At 37.5% G+C, this 16268-nt stretch overlaps 2 protein-coding genes across 2 annotated transcripts in view; one reads left to right on the top strand and one right to left on the bottom strand.

Annotated features, from left to right (window-relative positions):
* The window catches only part of dctn2 (dynactin 2 (p50)), a 39793-nt gene extending 31234 nt beyond the window's left edge, over positions 1 to 8559 (top strand). Inside the window, exons 10-14 of the mRNA XM_067458720.1 lie at positions 182 to 259; positions 1225 to 1296; positions 1393 to 1495; positions 6562 to 6653; positions 8080 to 8559. Of these exons, the coding sequence (XP_067314821.1) occupies positions 182 to 259; positions 1225 to 1296; positions 1393 to 1495; positions 6562 to 6653; positions 8080 to 8166 (432 nt within the window). The 3' untranslated portion in view covers positions 8167 to 8559. The remainder of the gene's footprint in view (positions 1 to 181; positions 260 to 1224; positions 1297 to 1392; positions 1496 to 6561; positions 6654 to 8079) is intronic.
* Positions 8560 to 11101: 2542 nt separating this feature from the next.
* The window catches only part of mbd6 (methyl-CpG binding domain protein 6), a 45405-nt gene continuing 40238 nt past the window's right edge, over positions 11102 to 16268 (bottom strand). Inside the window, exon 14 of the mRNA XM_067458711.1 lies at positions 11102 to 12416. Coding sequence (XP_067314812.1) covers positions 12357 to 12416 — 60 coding nt within the window. The 3' untranslated portion in view covers positions 11102 to 12356. The remainder of the gene's footprint in view (positions 12417 to 16268) is intronic.

Raw genomic sequence — 16268 nt, 5'->3', positions numbered from 1 at the left:
AAGAGATGTTTATGAAAAGAAAAGGCATTTAACATGCATGTTAATTCAAACATACCAGATCAAACCATTAAGACATTAGGATACCATCACAACATGCATTGCTTGATGTAAAACGTGTGAATCATGTGATGGGAATAATAGTATCTCATGAACTCATTAGTAATTTATTGTCTGTGTGCAGGACACTATAGAGCTTCTTCAGGCTCGTGTCAGTGCACTGGACGCTGCCACTCTGGACCAGGTGGAAGCCAGACTACAGGTAAACATGATGATGTAAATATCACTGATGATCTCTTCATCACGGCTCCTGTTAGTGGGTGGGATATATTAAGCAGCAAGTGAACATTTCGTCCTCAAAGTTGATGCGTTAGAAGCAGGAAAAATGGGCAAGCGTAAGGATTTGAGCGAGTTTGGCCAGATTGTGACGGCTAGACGACTGGGTCAGAGCATCTCCAAAACTGCAGCTCTTGTGGGCTGTTCCCGGTCTGCAGTGGTCAGTATCTATCAAAAGTGCTCCAAGGAAGGACCAGTGGAGAACCGGCCACAGGGTCATGGGCGGCCAAGGCTCATTGATGACCGTGGGGAGCGAAGGCTGGCCCGTGGGGTCCGATCAAACAGACGAGCTACTGGAGCTCAAACTGCTCCAGAAGGTAATGCTGGTTCTGATAGAAAGCTGTCAGAATACACAGAGCAGCTCAGTTTGAGGCATATGGGGCGGCATAGTGATGTGTGATGTGTGATGCTTTGGCCAATGTTCTGTTGGGAAACCTTGGGTCCTCCATCCATGTGGATGTTACTTTGACACGCTCCACCTACCTAAGCATTGCTGAGACCATGTTCAGCCTTTCATGGAAACGGTATTCTGGTGGCTGTGGCTCTTCCAGCAGGATAATGCTCCTGACACAAAGCACAAATGCTTCAGGAATGGTTTGAGGAGCACAACAACCAGTTTGAGGCGTCGACTCGGCCTCCAGATTCCCCAGATCTCAATCCAATCGAGCCGAACAAACAAATCCGATCAACCTCGCAACTTACAGGACTTAAAGGATCTGCTACTAACATCTTGGTGCCAGATACCACAGTACACCTTCAGGGGTCGAGTAGAGTCCATGCCTCAAACGGGTCAGCAAAAGGAGGACCAACACAATATTAAGTCATAATGTTATGCCTGATCAGTGTGTTTATATGCATTTTAATGACGGACTGCGGTGTGATTGTCCACAGAGTGTTCTGGGGAAGATGAATGAAATAGCCAAACACAAGGCGGCCATTGAGGATGCTGAGACCCAGAATAAGGTGCGTCCTCACGCCCCTCCCACATGACTTTACTGTGTCGTCCTCAGATGTAGAATGAAGTGTCTGTATGTGTGTGTGTGTGTGTGTGTGCTTCAGGTGTCTCAGCTCTACGATGTGGTTCAGAAATGGGATGCGATGGCGACGTCCCTTCCTCAGGTGGTGCAGAGGCTGATGGCTGTCAAAGAGCTGCATGAACAGGGTATCACATTCATCTTCTGTTTTTATCTCTGTCAGACTTTTATTATAAGTATGCCTTCAGGGTACGTTTACACGACAGCGGCGTACTAAATTTTGCATACAGATGACAAGGCGATCCAGGTGTAATCCCTTATCCTAGTTTTGTGCAATAGGCCCCTGGACATTTCTTTAGTTTCATTTGAGTAATTCTCACAGCGACGTCAAAATGTAGGAACTAAGTATTGATGTGTGTTATCATCATCTTTGTCATGTCCTTGAAAAATATGATTTACTGAGCTTTGAAAGCTTTAGTGAATTGAGTTTTTATTTTTTATTTTTATGTATTCATAATTTAGCACCTGAGCCACTTAGCAAATTTGTAAAGATACAGAACAGCAAAAGAGTTACTAGAAGTACTTCAAACTATAACTGCGTAATACCACACTGCAGGATAAGCTTTGCTCAGACAGCCTTTTCTGTCAAGAGCTGTAAGCTCTGGAATTCATTACCACTGGACAGTAAGACAATATCTGACTTCAGAAAGGTCACATCTAGGCTTAAAGGGGGGGTGAAACACTCACTTTCAGTCAGTGTCATGTCAATCTTGAGTACCTATAGAGTAGCATTGCATCCTGCATATCTCCGAAAAGTCTTTATTTTTTTTATAATTATATAAGAAAGATGCGCTGTTCCGAGTCTTTCCGAAAAAAGCCGAGCGGGTGGGGGCGTATCGTGTGAGCGGAGCTAAATAATGACGAGTGCGCGCCGCTGTTATTGTGTTGAGTGTGTCGTAAAGCTGTGTCATCCCTAACAGCGGGAAAAAACTTTATTCAAAATAAAAATATGGCTTTTAATCAGATACAGCCATACATCTATGATCCGGAATCAGACCCAGAGGCTGCAGTTGAACAGGAGCAGCAGCAAAAACGACTAGAGCAGGACGTCTCTATGTGCTACAAGTTATACACTAACTATATAATATGCTTAGCGGCTTGTGTTATTTACATATTTATACTTGAATTATATCGTCGTATTTTTTTTCTTTGAAGGTGTACATGTGGGAAGTGCAGTTGTGCACGTGTGTATGTGTGTGTGTGTGTGTGTTTACGCGTGGTTTGTGTAGACAGTAAGCGGACTGGTTTTGCACGGCAGGCTAAGTTAGTGTTTACATAGAAAGACACGGAATAGTAGCGCATTTGAATGAAGAGCCGCGCTTATTTAGTATATCATATTTCCCCCCTCTTTGTGTATTGTTGTTTGGAGTGCTTTTACAATACACAAACATAAAGTTACACATATAGTGGCCAGCTAAACAAATGTACACGCACTACACATCGCATGCTCCATTGATCAATTAACTATACGTGATCATGTTTGGGCTACTTGATGAGCATTGGCAAAAACACAGACATTTGAAGCAGTCTCACTCACCGCCTGCGGTTCTAACGTTGGGACCTTTATCGTTGGGACTGCTCCATCCTTCAGCATTAGGTAGGGTTGCCACCTTCAATACTGAAAAATAAGGGACGCCTGCCGCAGCGGTGGCCACACCCCTCGGGGCCACGATGACCACAGTCCCGATGGTGTGCATAACTTAAAACATGTTTTCATAATTTGTATATATATTAAGATTGATACCAATGGACATTATAATAGGAAATCTGCTATTGAAATCAGTGTGAACAGATGCACTCAGTATAATACACAGCTATGACAATGAAAAACAAACTCAGCTGCTGTAACCTAGAGGGGAGTAGGATAAGAAATTGCTAATTAACTCGAGTAATTTTATAGTGTTGTGAACAAAGATTTTGACTAAAATATTTGTCATTATTTGCAGTAACACCATCCAAACAGTGAAACCACAAAATAACTGTAAATTATTTAATTTCTACAATCATTTCTTATTTTAATAAAACACTTAACAACATTCTTATTTTTGGTAAGTTAAGTAAATATATTTATGTATTATTCCGTTTTTATATAGTCTATTGTTAATTCTATAGTATTGGATGATGCAATTATTTAAATTTGTTAAGCATAACAAATAGTTATTTTATTCCTAAAATGTCCTATTTTGATTTATATATATATATATATATATATATATATATATATATATATATATATATATATATATATATATCTTATGTCTTATTAAAGTAATGCTTGTGTCTGACTGTACAACTTAACCTTAATAAACAAATCATACCATAACATTTCTTAATAGGCAGCATATGAAATCTAACGTTATCAATCAAAAATTGAGGTGATAAAAAAATAAAATAAAATAAATTACACTGTCTGCCTCAGGAGATGCTTGAGATATGAAGAACTGTGCGACAGCGCTTTGATTTCGGTGAGCTCTTGCATTTGACAGGCCAGCGTGCGCCACTGAAAACACTCGCCGACAAATTGTGCAATTGGTATTCATTGCCGCTGACACTTTCCAGCCAAGTATTTAATTCTTCCGACTCTCGCCTGTACCTCTGCATCCGCTTGCGTTTCTGTTCTGAAACTTTTACAGCTGGACGCGGGGGGTATTTGGACCTGCCTCTGCCATCGTTTCCAATGGATTCTGCCCATATAGAAAAGAACCGGCGAGGGGTCCCCTCCTCTTCTGACTCTGATTGGCCGTGATTCACGGCCCGTGAACCTGAAACAAACCAATCAAACAAACCAACGACGGCAGCGACCCAATTAGGGGCAGAATAGGACGTGTCTTCACACAATGCGGGTGGACCTATGTAAAATACGGGACAAATCGCGTCCCGTATTGCTTTGATACGGGACGCGTCATTTTTCCTGAAAATACGGGACGATTCCGTATTTCACGGGACGGGTGGCAACCCTAGCATTAGGCGATCGGGAAAATCCGGCGTCAAGCTGGGCCTTGTTTATGAAACAGTCGGCACCGAAATGCAGCGAACAGATATAAACCTTTGCGCAACTCAGTTGCTGATCCGGAAAAGCAAATTCCATCCACTGTTGCCTAGGGCTGTGTATTGCCAAGAATCTGGCGATACAATACGTATCACGATACAGGGGTTACGATACGATATATTGCAATATATTGTGATATTGTAAGAGAGGCAATATATTGCGATATTTCTTTTTGTGTGTTTTTTTTTCATAATTTAAAAGAATAAAGAACACAACCATAAGCCTAAAACACGAGACAAAGTATTTTATTTAATTAATACAGTATCATTTATAACACTAATCATATGCAATGTGCAATCTAAATTAAGGGAAATGTAAAGTGACTGCAGGATTATTTGTGTATATGTTTTAAAGGTTCACAGTATAGCAGTGGCTATTTAACAACAGAAAGTGCAGTCCATTTCATGACTGAATGACTGTTTGTTTTATATTTAACACAGTAGCCCCGATCACACAGAACGTGTTTTTGCAGCGAGAGGCGCCTTTTTTGAATGGATTTCGGTTGGCAGAGAGCGTTATGCGCGCTGCTTATGCGCCCTGGGCGCCTCGCGTTTTTGAAGGAGCGCTGCGAGCGCATGAAGTTAAAAAAAAGTCAACTCTGAGCAGAAAAGCATGCAACATCATCGCGCTTATGTTCTGTTGTCCAATCGAATGAATGAAGCGGCGGGCCTTCCGTTGTGTTGACCGTTACATTGATTTGACTGACAGTACAGGTGATTCGGGGGTTGCCTAGAAACATTAAAGCGCACTGCTCATTTTTGAATGAGAAAACGCAGACCAAAAAAGGGAGTGCAGTGCGCCTCGCGTTTTCGAACCTGAAAAACGCGTTCTGTGTGATCGGACCCTAAAGCTGTTTTCTATAAAGCAGTCTATTGTATAAAGTGCTGTTTCAAGTAACGTTACTGAGCTGCAGAGCTGGTCATCATATCCACATCGCTATTATCTTTCGTTCTCCTGCCACCGCTGTCAGTTTTGGAGTGTGTTTATTTTGTTACTGAGAGGAAAGCGTGCGGGACATTCTATCGAAACACTTCTCAGCAGCGCGGGTGACGTCAGGATGTTAAGCGAGCTCTGTTTCAATGTGTTTCCCGAGTATTAGATTATAACTTGGCCTATTTTGCAAACAAAATGATTCTTGTCGATTTCCTTAGTGGCTTCTTTATAGCTGAAGCCAACATGAGTCCACACTTCAGCTCTGTATACTGCAGGAGCGGAATAATGCTATCGTCTTGAGAGCTGGGTTTGCTAATCTAAACACTAGTGATGCACTTTCACCTTGCGCTTCTCCGGCTCCGCGTCAGTTCTGCGTTCTGAGATAACACTGCCATCTAGCGGTTGGGTGTTATACAGTCTGTGGTTTAAACCGAACACAAAGCCACGAATCTTGGATGTAAATAAATAAATATATAAATATCGATACAGCGTTTTTGAGAATCGATACAATATCGCCAAACATAATATCGCGATATTCACGTGTATCGATATTTTCTTACACCCCTACTGTTGCCTTAACGCGGGGTTTTTGGGGAATCTGTGCAGGACTGTCTTGGTCTGGCAACCAAAAACGCACTTTTTTGGTGACATTGTTATGTGCACATCACCTGTGCAGCGCAGCCTACGAGCCAGCGCTTTGATGGGCGTAGCCTGTTGCTTTCGCTCTCTCCCTCTCTCTCTCTCACGCGCTTCCGGTAGAATTGTCCGTAAGGCCCATACAAGGAAATTCCGCCCCCATTAACGTCAAAGGGGACGCATGATCGCAAAAAACTTGCCTAAACTTATGACTAACCGGAAGTAGTATTTTTGACAAAGAAATACTCCCATCAAACGTCCACCTTAACTTTTGAAACTTTGTCCATGTTTAGTATGGGATTCCAAGTCTTTAACAGTGTAAAAAGATCAGTATGCATGAAACAGCATTTCACCCCCCCTTTAAGTTATGGCTGAAGACTGTAACCGTTACCTGTAACTATTTTTAAATATTCTCTCTCTCTCTCTCTGTTTTATACTTATGACATATGTATATGTTTTAGAAATTATTTAGAAAAGCCCAATCAGGGACAGGACTTGACAATTAGCACTAGCTATGTCTGTATGCATTGTCCCTGTTAAATAAATAAATAAATAATTATTACTCTGCTCTCTCAGCGATGCAGTTCGGCCAGCTGTTGACCCATCTGGACACAACACAACAGATGATCAACAACTCTCTGAAGGACAACAGCACTCTGCTCACACAGGTACGGCTCGTGACACGCTCAGGCAAACCAGTGGTCAAACGCGCCTCACTTTAGGGCTGTGGTTTAGGGCAGGTATTTATCAAGTGTCAACCTCCCGCGATCTCTCTTGAAGCCAATACGGAAGTAGTATAAACTACAATTCATCAACTGGCCACTAGGGACAGGCTCCAGAAGGAGCAGAATCTCATTGAGCCCCATGTTAAAATTCCTAATTTTACAACAGAAAAAAACATGTTTACAGCCTGGTACAAATTGTGGTTTTGGTCTATATGGCAAATGTTGACTTTCCTGACAACTTTGAGGGGGTGATTTTTTTTAATAACTCATTTGTTTAAGTTATATAAAGCCTTAAAGTTCTGCATAATTAAGGGCGTGGTTACTTTGAGTGACAGGTGGATAGCCATTCATCCACCGTCTATAGTCATTGCGTCACCTAAGCTTTCCCGTCACACATCCCGCCTTTTTGCCCATTTTCTGTTATCCGGGAGAGACACACGATGACGCATTCGCAAGATGGCGACGCTCAGCTCGTCTCTACTTTAGAACGGCTTATCGAAATCCTATGAGTGACGTCACGGACACTACGTCCATATATTTTTTTTTTTTTTACAGTCTATGGGTTTTACCACCGCGGTGGTCTAGGTCTGTGCCGGTGAATGTGAACGGTGGTCAGCACAACGCTTTATTTACAAAATAAATAATAGGTCCGCAATTATATGTTACCTCGCAGCCATGGAAACAACATTCATGCCGAACGAGAGAGGTAGATTTTTACGAGGTGAGCCAAATTTAAGCTTCGTGTTTTGCGATCTGGTCACCCGATTTTCCACGAATTTAAAGGAACTGTGTAAGAAATGTATTTCAATGATTCATAAAATGGCCGATATGTCACTAGACATTAAGAAATCATGTTAATTTCAAACACTTCTATCACTGACAACAGTAGTCCGGCCAGGATATTGTCATTATAAAGTTGTTGTTGCAGCCCTCAGCTGATGTTGATGATGTCATGTTGTGTTTTGGCCTGAAGCTCCGCCCTCCACCTATCGACCAATCACGAAGTCAGTGTTTGGGCGTTCGGGTTGCCAGATCTGCTCTAGTTACCACATCTGCAGATCCTCAAACGTTCCTGCTGAAAACGCTGGCGGGGAAAGAGTTAACAATAGGCTTACTCAATTTTATTCTCCTGGACATGGAATCTCTTATTTATGTTCCCTAATCTTGAGAGATGTAAATGAAGTATTTTGTTCGGCATGAATGTTGTGCAGGGCCGTTAGAAGAAATTTGGGGCCCAAGCAAAATTGACATGGAGCCCCCGCAATATTTTCTTGGCCAATTTATCGTCCAGCAAAATTTATCGTGACAGGCCTACCACTGCTGTGGTAAAAACCAGCCCTACCTCTCTTACGTCCTGCTGTTCCCTCAGGTCCAGCAAACCATGAAAGAGAACCTGGTGGCCGTGGAGGAGAACTTCGCCGCACTGGACCAGAGGATGAAGAAAATCTCCCAGTAAAAGCTCATCCGTCTCACGCCAGGACGGAGAATGAAGGAAGACGTTCCAGCTCTCTCATGTCGCCCTTTTGTTTTTCCGCAAAGTGTAGATGAAGGTCGAGACCAAATGTTTGACACTACAAACGTCCTAAAGCTTCACTCCTCCAGTCAGATACACACACACACACACACTCACACACGGTGAGATGATCTGACGCACTTCCATCACAATCCACGTGGACTTCATGAGCTCGAGCAGATGCGGAGTGTAAATACAGGCCTGTATGTACTGAGAGATCGCTTGTAACCGTTATTGTATTATTAATGTGTGGAGCACAGTCCACAAATTATGATCATTTTCCAATATAGAATTTCAAATGCATCTCTGGATAATAAAATGCTTCCAGAAATTCCAGTTTCTTGTTGTTTTGTTTTGTTTTGAACATTCACATGTGTATAAAAATGTTTAACCTAACCGTTCCAAAACTCTTCCAGGGTTACAAATCGCATTGTTTAATCCTTTCACTCATCATTTATTTTTGTCATATGGACGTTAGTTTGCTAGTCATCTTAGTTTATCTCAAGGGCTTTTTTCTCCGAAACCTAAACGGATTATGCACTTGCTGTCTAGATAGCTCTCTGACGTTTCTGGAGCTTTGGTTAAGTACAGGTTATTTTTGCTGTGTATAAAACAGAGTACATTTTAAATAGTTATTCATATTTTCAAATATGCACTACTCTAACGACAAGACAAAGCTACAAGTTTCCCAGTTTAGAACTTGAGAGATGTTCAATTTCTGACTAGGAAACTCGTATTTTTGATAATTCCGACATCATGTGAGGAATTTCCATCTAGGAAACTCCAATTTCCGAGTAGGAAACTGCGACAAGGAATTTCTGACTAAAAAAGTCATTTACGATAATTACGATATTGTTAAGGAATTTCCGACAAGAAATGTCCCACTTTTGACAAGGAAACTCGTATTTACGATAATTACGAAGGAAGGAATTTACAATTTTATGTTTACGATAATTCCGATATAATAAGGAATTTCCGATGAGGAAAATCTTTTGTAGGATAGTTCTGATATCGTGATGGAGTTTCCAATTTTCTATTAGGAAACTCCAATTTCAGACTAGGAATGTCCAACTAGGAAACTGACTAGAAATCTCCAACAAGAAACTCATATTTACGATAATTCTGCTATCATGTGAAGGAATTTCCGACTTGGAAACTCCGATTAGGAATTTCAATTTTCTGTCTAGGAAACTGACTAGGAATTTCCTACTGGAAAACTCAGACCAGATATCATGTGAAGAAATTCTAGGAAAATAATTTTTACGATAATTCCACTATCACGTGAAGGAATTTCCAATTTTAACTAGGATACTCCAATTTCTGACTAGGAAACTGTTACAATAATTCCACTATCAAGTGAAGAAATTTCCAACTAGGAAACTCTGACTAGGAATTTCAAATTTCTGACTAGGAAACTAATATTTACGATAATTCCGACATCATGTGAGGAATTTCAATCTAGGAATTTCTGACTAGAAAAGTCATTAATGATAATTACGATATTGTGAAGGAATTTCTGACTAGGAAACTTATTTACGATAATTCCGATATCATGAGGAATTTCCGACGAGGAAATATCAGATTAGGAATTTTATCTAAGAAACGAACTAGGAATTTCTTACTAGGAAACTCATATTTACGATAATTCTGATGTCATGTGAAGGAATTTCTGATGAAGAATTTCCGACAAGGAATCTCGTATTTACGATAATTACGATATCGTGAAGGAATTTCTGACTAGGAATGTCCGACTAGGAAACTTATTTACAATAATTATTTACAAAAAGAAATTTCCCATTTCTGACTAGGTAACTCATATTAACGATAATTCCGATATCATGTGAAGGAACTTCCGACTAGGAAAATCATTTTTACGATAATTCCACCATCACGTCAAGGAATTTCCGACTAGGATACTCCAATTTCAGACTAGGCATTTCCAATTTCTGACTTGGAATGTCCATCTTGGAAACTACTAGGAATTTCCTACTGGGAAACTCAGACTAGGAAATTTCCATTTATGACTAGGAAACTTGTAGTTACAATAATTCTGCTATCACGTGAAGGAATATCTGACAAGGTAACTCATATTTACATTTCTAATATCATGTGAAGGAATTTACAATTTCATATTTACGATAATTCCAAAATCATAAGGAATTTTAGGACTAGGATACTCCAATTTCAGACTAGGAATGTCCGACTAGGAAACTCCGTTACAATAATTCCACTATCAAGTTGAGGAATTTCCAACTAGGAAAATCATTTTTACGATAATTCCACTATCACATTAAATTGGAATTTCCAAGTTTCGACTAGGATACTCCAATTTCTGACTAGGAATTTCCAACAAGAAACTCATATTTACGATAATTCCACTATCACGTGAAGTAATTTCCAATTTCCGTCTAGGATACTAGGAAGCCCATATTTTCAATAATTCCGCAATCAAATGAAGGAATTACCGTCTAGGAAATATTTAAGATAATTCCGATTTTACGCAAAGGCAGCATTTCATGCCTTTTTTTTTTGCGATTCATGCTGCCATGTGTAACTGTTATGGAAAAACCAATAAACACTAGCAGTCACAGCAGTAATTATTCACCCCACCGCCATGTTTAAAGTTTACGGGCCTCCCACCTCAGAATTTCCCAGTGATAAATACAACTACTAATAACGCACGGAACTAACATGAATTGTATTATTACCTAACATTTACAAAGATTAATAGATGCTATAAAAATGATTGTAGTTTTAATGGAAAGTCAGTATTTGGATCATAATGTTCTGCAAAACATCTTTTGAGTTTCTCATAATCATATTTTTTTTAAATAATCGGAAGAGAACATTTCGTAATTTAAAACCTTTTAATTTGTTAAATAAAATAAAAAAAATCAACTCCCAATAAAAAAAAAAAAAATGCTACTTGTTCACAATTCTCAAAGTATTTTCTTTACAAATCAAACATGAATATGAGAAAGGAAAGGTTTCTCTGCAGGAGAAATATTGTACAAATTGATCATTTTTTCCTAAAAAAAGGTGTACAAAATAAAATACTAAAACTGTACATATATACATAAATTCAATAGTAAAATTGCATAATCAGCCACATTATTAAATCATTATTTTAAATATTCAGTAATAAACTTGTGCCTGTGTTGATGAGCTCTGGGTAACACCAGCCACGACTGAAGCCCCTACAAACCTACAAATACACTCGATTCTCTCCCTCCTGAAACACACACACACACACACACACACACAGAAAATATATAGATCTACTGCCCTGCAAAGACAACACAGAGTTCTGAGTGAACCTGGGTGTCTACAGGGCGGCATAAACCGCTGCAGAAATCATCCTCTTCCTCAGTGTTTCGGTCTTGTTTTCCAGCATAAACATCTAAACATTCTTAAATAGACACATTTACTGAAAATGCTAAATGCCTGGAGATATAAAGTCTTGTTTACTGTATCAAGAAAAAACAAGAACTAATATTACGTTTTCCTTTTGAATTATGTATGAATTTACTGGTAAATATTTTATTGGGGATTATATCATGTCATAGTTCTGACATTAAGGAAATTGTATTTTTACTTGATGGATTTTTTATATATTAGCTTCTCCAGGATATGCATCTTGATTTAAGCATGTTTAGATCTTTGCATTAGAAAACAAGATAAAATTCTGAAATAAGACCAAACTCCTGCCGAATGCATTTGGTTCATGAGGTGCATGATGGGTTAAATTTGTGATGCAATGATCCGTCGATTAAAAAGATTCCCAGAGACGAAAAGATCTATGACGACAATAAAAACATGGACACATGGGAGTGAATGAGCTGTCAATCACAATCATCAAAAAGAAGCAAATGAAAAAATAATTAAAAGAACTGGTAAACAAACTATTCCTAAACTGATGCATTCCCGCTCTCATTAGTAACATCCCTCTGGTGTTAAATTAACGTGTTCATGTAACAATGGGGAAGTTGGTCTGGTTTGAATGGTAACAGAAGCTGGACAGACAGACGGAGGCGCGAGATCACGCGAGACTCTTCACAGTGCGGCTCAGTCGAACGCTGTGATGGTGTTGCCGTGGCAACAGTGCTGGTGTTGGCGGTGCAGTTGGGTCGGAGCTATCGGACCACGCGGCGTCTCTTCCCTCTGGTGGAGCGGGCCGGCCTCGACAGCGTTATCTGCAAACAACACGCCATCACATTAGCCCATGTGGAGAGTCATGGTTATCCTTTCACAAATGTAGGACCTCTTGAAATTTAAAAATCTCTTAAATTAAAAAATTCTTGAAATGTAAAAGCCTAAAATTTACGAATTCTTGAAATTTTAAAATCTCACATTTACAAAATTTAAATGTAAAAATCTCTCAAATTTACACTCTTAAAATTTAAAAATCTCTCAAATGACAAATTCTTGAAATGTAAAATTCTCTCTTGAAATGTAAATATCTCAAATTTACGAACTCTTGACATTTTTCAGTCTTGACATTTAAAAATCACAAATTTACGAACTCTTGAAATGTAAAAAAATTCTCAAATTTACAAACTTTTGAAATTTAAAAATCACAAATCTACGAACTCTTGAAATGTAAAAATCTCTCAAATTTACAAACTCTTGAAATGTAAAAATCTCTCAAATTTACAAACTTGAAATGTAAAAATCTCTCAATTTTACAAACTTGAAATGTAAAAATCTCTCAAATTTACGAACTGCTGAAATGTAAAAATCTCTCAAATTTACAGACTCTTGAAATTTAAAAATCTCTCAAATGACAAATTCTTGAAATTTAAAAATCTCTCACATTTACAAAATTTTAATGTAAAAATCTCTCAAATTTACAGACTCTTGAAATTTAAAAATCTCTCAAATGACAAATTCTTGAAATTTAAAAATCTCAAATTTATGAACTCTTGAAATGTAAAAATCTCTCACATTTACAAAATTTTAATGTAAAAATCTCTCAAATTTATGAACTACTGAAATGTAAAAATCTCAAATTTACGAACTCTTGAAATTTAAAAATCACAAATTTATGCACTCTTGAAATTTAAAAATCTCTCAAATTACAAATTCTTGAAAATGTAAAAATCTCTCAAATTCACACACTCTTGAAATTTAAAAATATCTTTAATTACAAATTCTTGAAATGTAAAATTCTCTCTTGAAATGTAAATCTCTCAAATTCACACACTCTTGAAATTTAAAAATCACAAATTTACAAACTCCTGAAATATAAAAATCTCTCAAATTTACGTACTCTTGAAATTTAAAAATCTCTCAAATTTACACACTCTTGAAATTTAAAAATCTCTCAAATTTACAAACTCTTGAAATTTAACTTTCCCCGCCAAACACGGAAATTTCCGTTATTTGTGAAAACGCTTCCAGGCCGATAACGGAATTTTCCGGATTTCCATGTTTTCACTGTCTGGTGCTAGGGGGCGCTATTGCGCATCTTCTGAATGAGTCCTGAATCTCCTGATCAAAACACACGCGAGTAAGACGCAGTGAAACGAGCGATCGCATGTAATCATTAGCATATTAAAAATAACGTGATCATCGACAATAAACAGCATATGAATCAAAACTATCTAATGCTACTGAATGAAATGTGGACCCAGGACGAGCTCCAGGACTCGTGTAAGCATTAGGGATGTTGATGGACTCGATCTACTCCATCTGTGTTTGATCATCGCTCTGAATCTGATCTCAGCTTTTTGTTCAAAATGTTGCTTTTTTTATGAAACCTACCCATATTCAAGTGTTGATAAAAAGGGAATGCATGAAGCTAGAATGTAATGTTTTTTTTTTTTTTAAAGAAGAGGGTCAGCTCTTTATTTTGATATATTGCATGGACAGATATTCATTAAACAAAATATTCTATGGGCTATAACATTTTGGTGAAAATTGTCAAAAACCCTGGCGGTGGCTGGCAACTTTTTTTTTAAACGCTGGCGGGGAAAGAGTTAAAAATCACAAATGTATGAACTCTTGAAATGTAAAAATCTCTCACATTTACAAACTCTTGAAATGTAAAAAACTCCACTTTACAGACTCTTGAAATGTAAAAATCTCTCACATTTACAAACTCTTGAAATGTAAAAATCCCTCAAATTTACACACTCTTGAAATTTAAAAAAAAAATCTCTCAAATTTACGTACTCTTGAAATGTAAAAATCTCTCAAATTTACAAACTCTTGAAATTTAAAAATCTCTCAAATTTACAAACTCTTGAAATTTAACTTTCCCCGCCAAACACGGAAATTTCCGTTATTTGTGAAAAAACGCTTCCAGGCCGATAACGGAATTTTCCGGGTTTCCATGTTTTCACTGTCTGGTGCTAGGGGGCGCTATTGCGCATCTTCTGAATGAGTCCTGAATCTCCTGATCAAAACACACGCGAGTAAGACGCAGTGAAACGAGCGATCGCATGTAATCATATGCATATTAAAAATAACGTGATCATCGACAATAAACAGCATATGAATCAAAACTATCTAATGCTACTGAATGAAATGTGGACCCAGGACGAGCTCCAGGACTCGTGTAAGCATTAGGGATGTTGATGGACTCGATCTACTCCATCTGTGTTTGATCATCGCTCTGAATCTGATCTGGAGTCAGTCTTTCACAAAAATTAGATTATCTCAGCTTTTTGTTCAAAATGTTGCTTTTTTTATGAAACCTACCCATATTCAAGTGTTGATAAAAAGGGAATGCATGAAGCTAGAATGTAATGGTTTTTTTTTTTTAAAGAAGAGGGTCACCTCTTTATTTTGATATATTGCATGGCCAGATATTCATTAAACAAAATATTCTATGGGCTATTAAATTTTGGTGAAAATTGTCAAAAACCCTGGCGGTGGCTGGCAACTTTTTTTTTAAACGCTGGCGGGGAAAGAGTTAAAAATCACAAATGTATGAACTCTTGAAATGTAAAAATCTCTCACATTTACAAACTCTTGAAATGTAAAAATCTCTCACATTTACAAACTCTTGAAATGTAAAAAACTCCACTTTACGGACTCTTGAAATGTAAAAATCTCTCACATTTACAAACTCTTGAAATGTAAAAATCCCTCAAATTTACACACTCTTGAAATTTAAAAAAAAAATCTCTCAAATTTACGTACTCTTGAAATTTAAAAATCTCTCAAATTTACGTACTCTTGAAATGTAAAAATCTCTCAAATTTACAAACTCTTAAAATGTAAAAATCTCTCAAATTTACAAACTCTTGAAATGTAAAAATCTCTCAAATTTACACACTCTTGAAATGTAAAAATCTCTCAAATTTACAAACTCTTGAAATGTAAAAATCTCTCAAATTTACAAACTCTTGAAATGTAAAAATCTCTCAAATTTACACACTCTTGAAATGTAAAAATCTCTCACATTTACAAACTCTTGAAATGTAAAAAACTCCACTTTACGGACTCTTGAAATGTAAAAATCTCTCACATTTACAAACTCTTGAAATGTAAAAAACTCCACTTTACGGACTCTTGAAATGTAAAAATCTCTCACATTTACAAACTCTTGAAATGTAAAAATCCCTCAAATTTACACACTCTTGAAATTTAAAAAAAATCTCAAATTTACGTACTCTTGAAATTTAAAAATCTCTCAAATTTACGTACTCTTGAAATGTAAAAATCTCTCACATTTACAAACTCTTGAAATGTAAAAATCCCTCAAGTTTACACACTCTTGAAATTTAAAAAAAAATCTCTCAAATTTACGTACTCTTGAAATTTAAAAATCTCTCAAATTTACGTACTCTTGAAATGTAAAAATCTCTCAAATTTACAAACTCTTAAAATGTAAAAATCTCTCAAATTTACAAACTCTTGAAATGTAAAAATCTCTCAAATTTACACACTCTTGAAATGTAAAAATCCCTCAAATTTACACACTCTTGAAATTTAAAAAAAAAATCTCTCAAATTTACGTACTCTTGAAATGTAAAAATCTCTCACATTTACAAACTCTTGAAATGTAAAAAACTCACATTTACAAACTCTTGAAATGT

This window comes from Pseudorasbora parva, chromosome 12, assembly GCF_024679245.1.
Source record: "Pseudorasbora parva isolate DD20220531a chromosome 12, ASM2467924v1, whole genome shotgun sequence".
In the NCBI taxonomy this organism is placed as follows: domain Eukaryota; kingdom Metazoa; phylum Chordata; class Actinopteri; order Cypriniformes; family Gobionidae; genus Pseudorasbora; species Pseudorasbora parva.
This window is presented reverse-complemented; position numbering and strand designations above follow the sequence as displayed.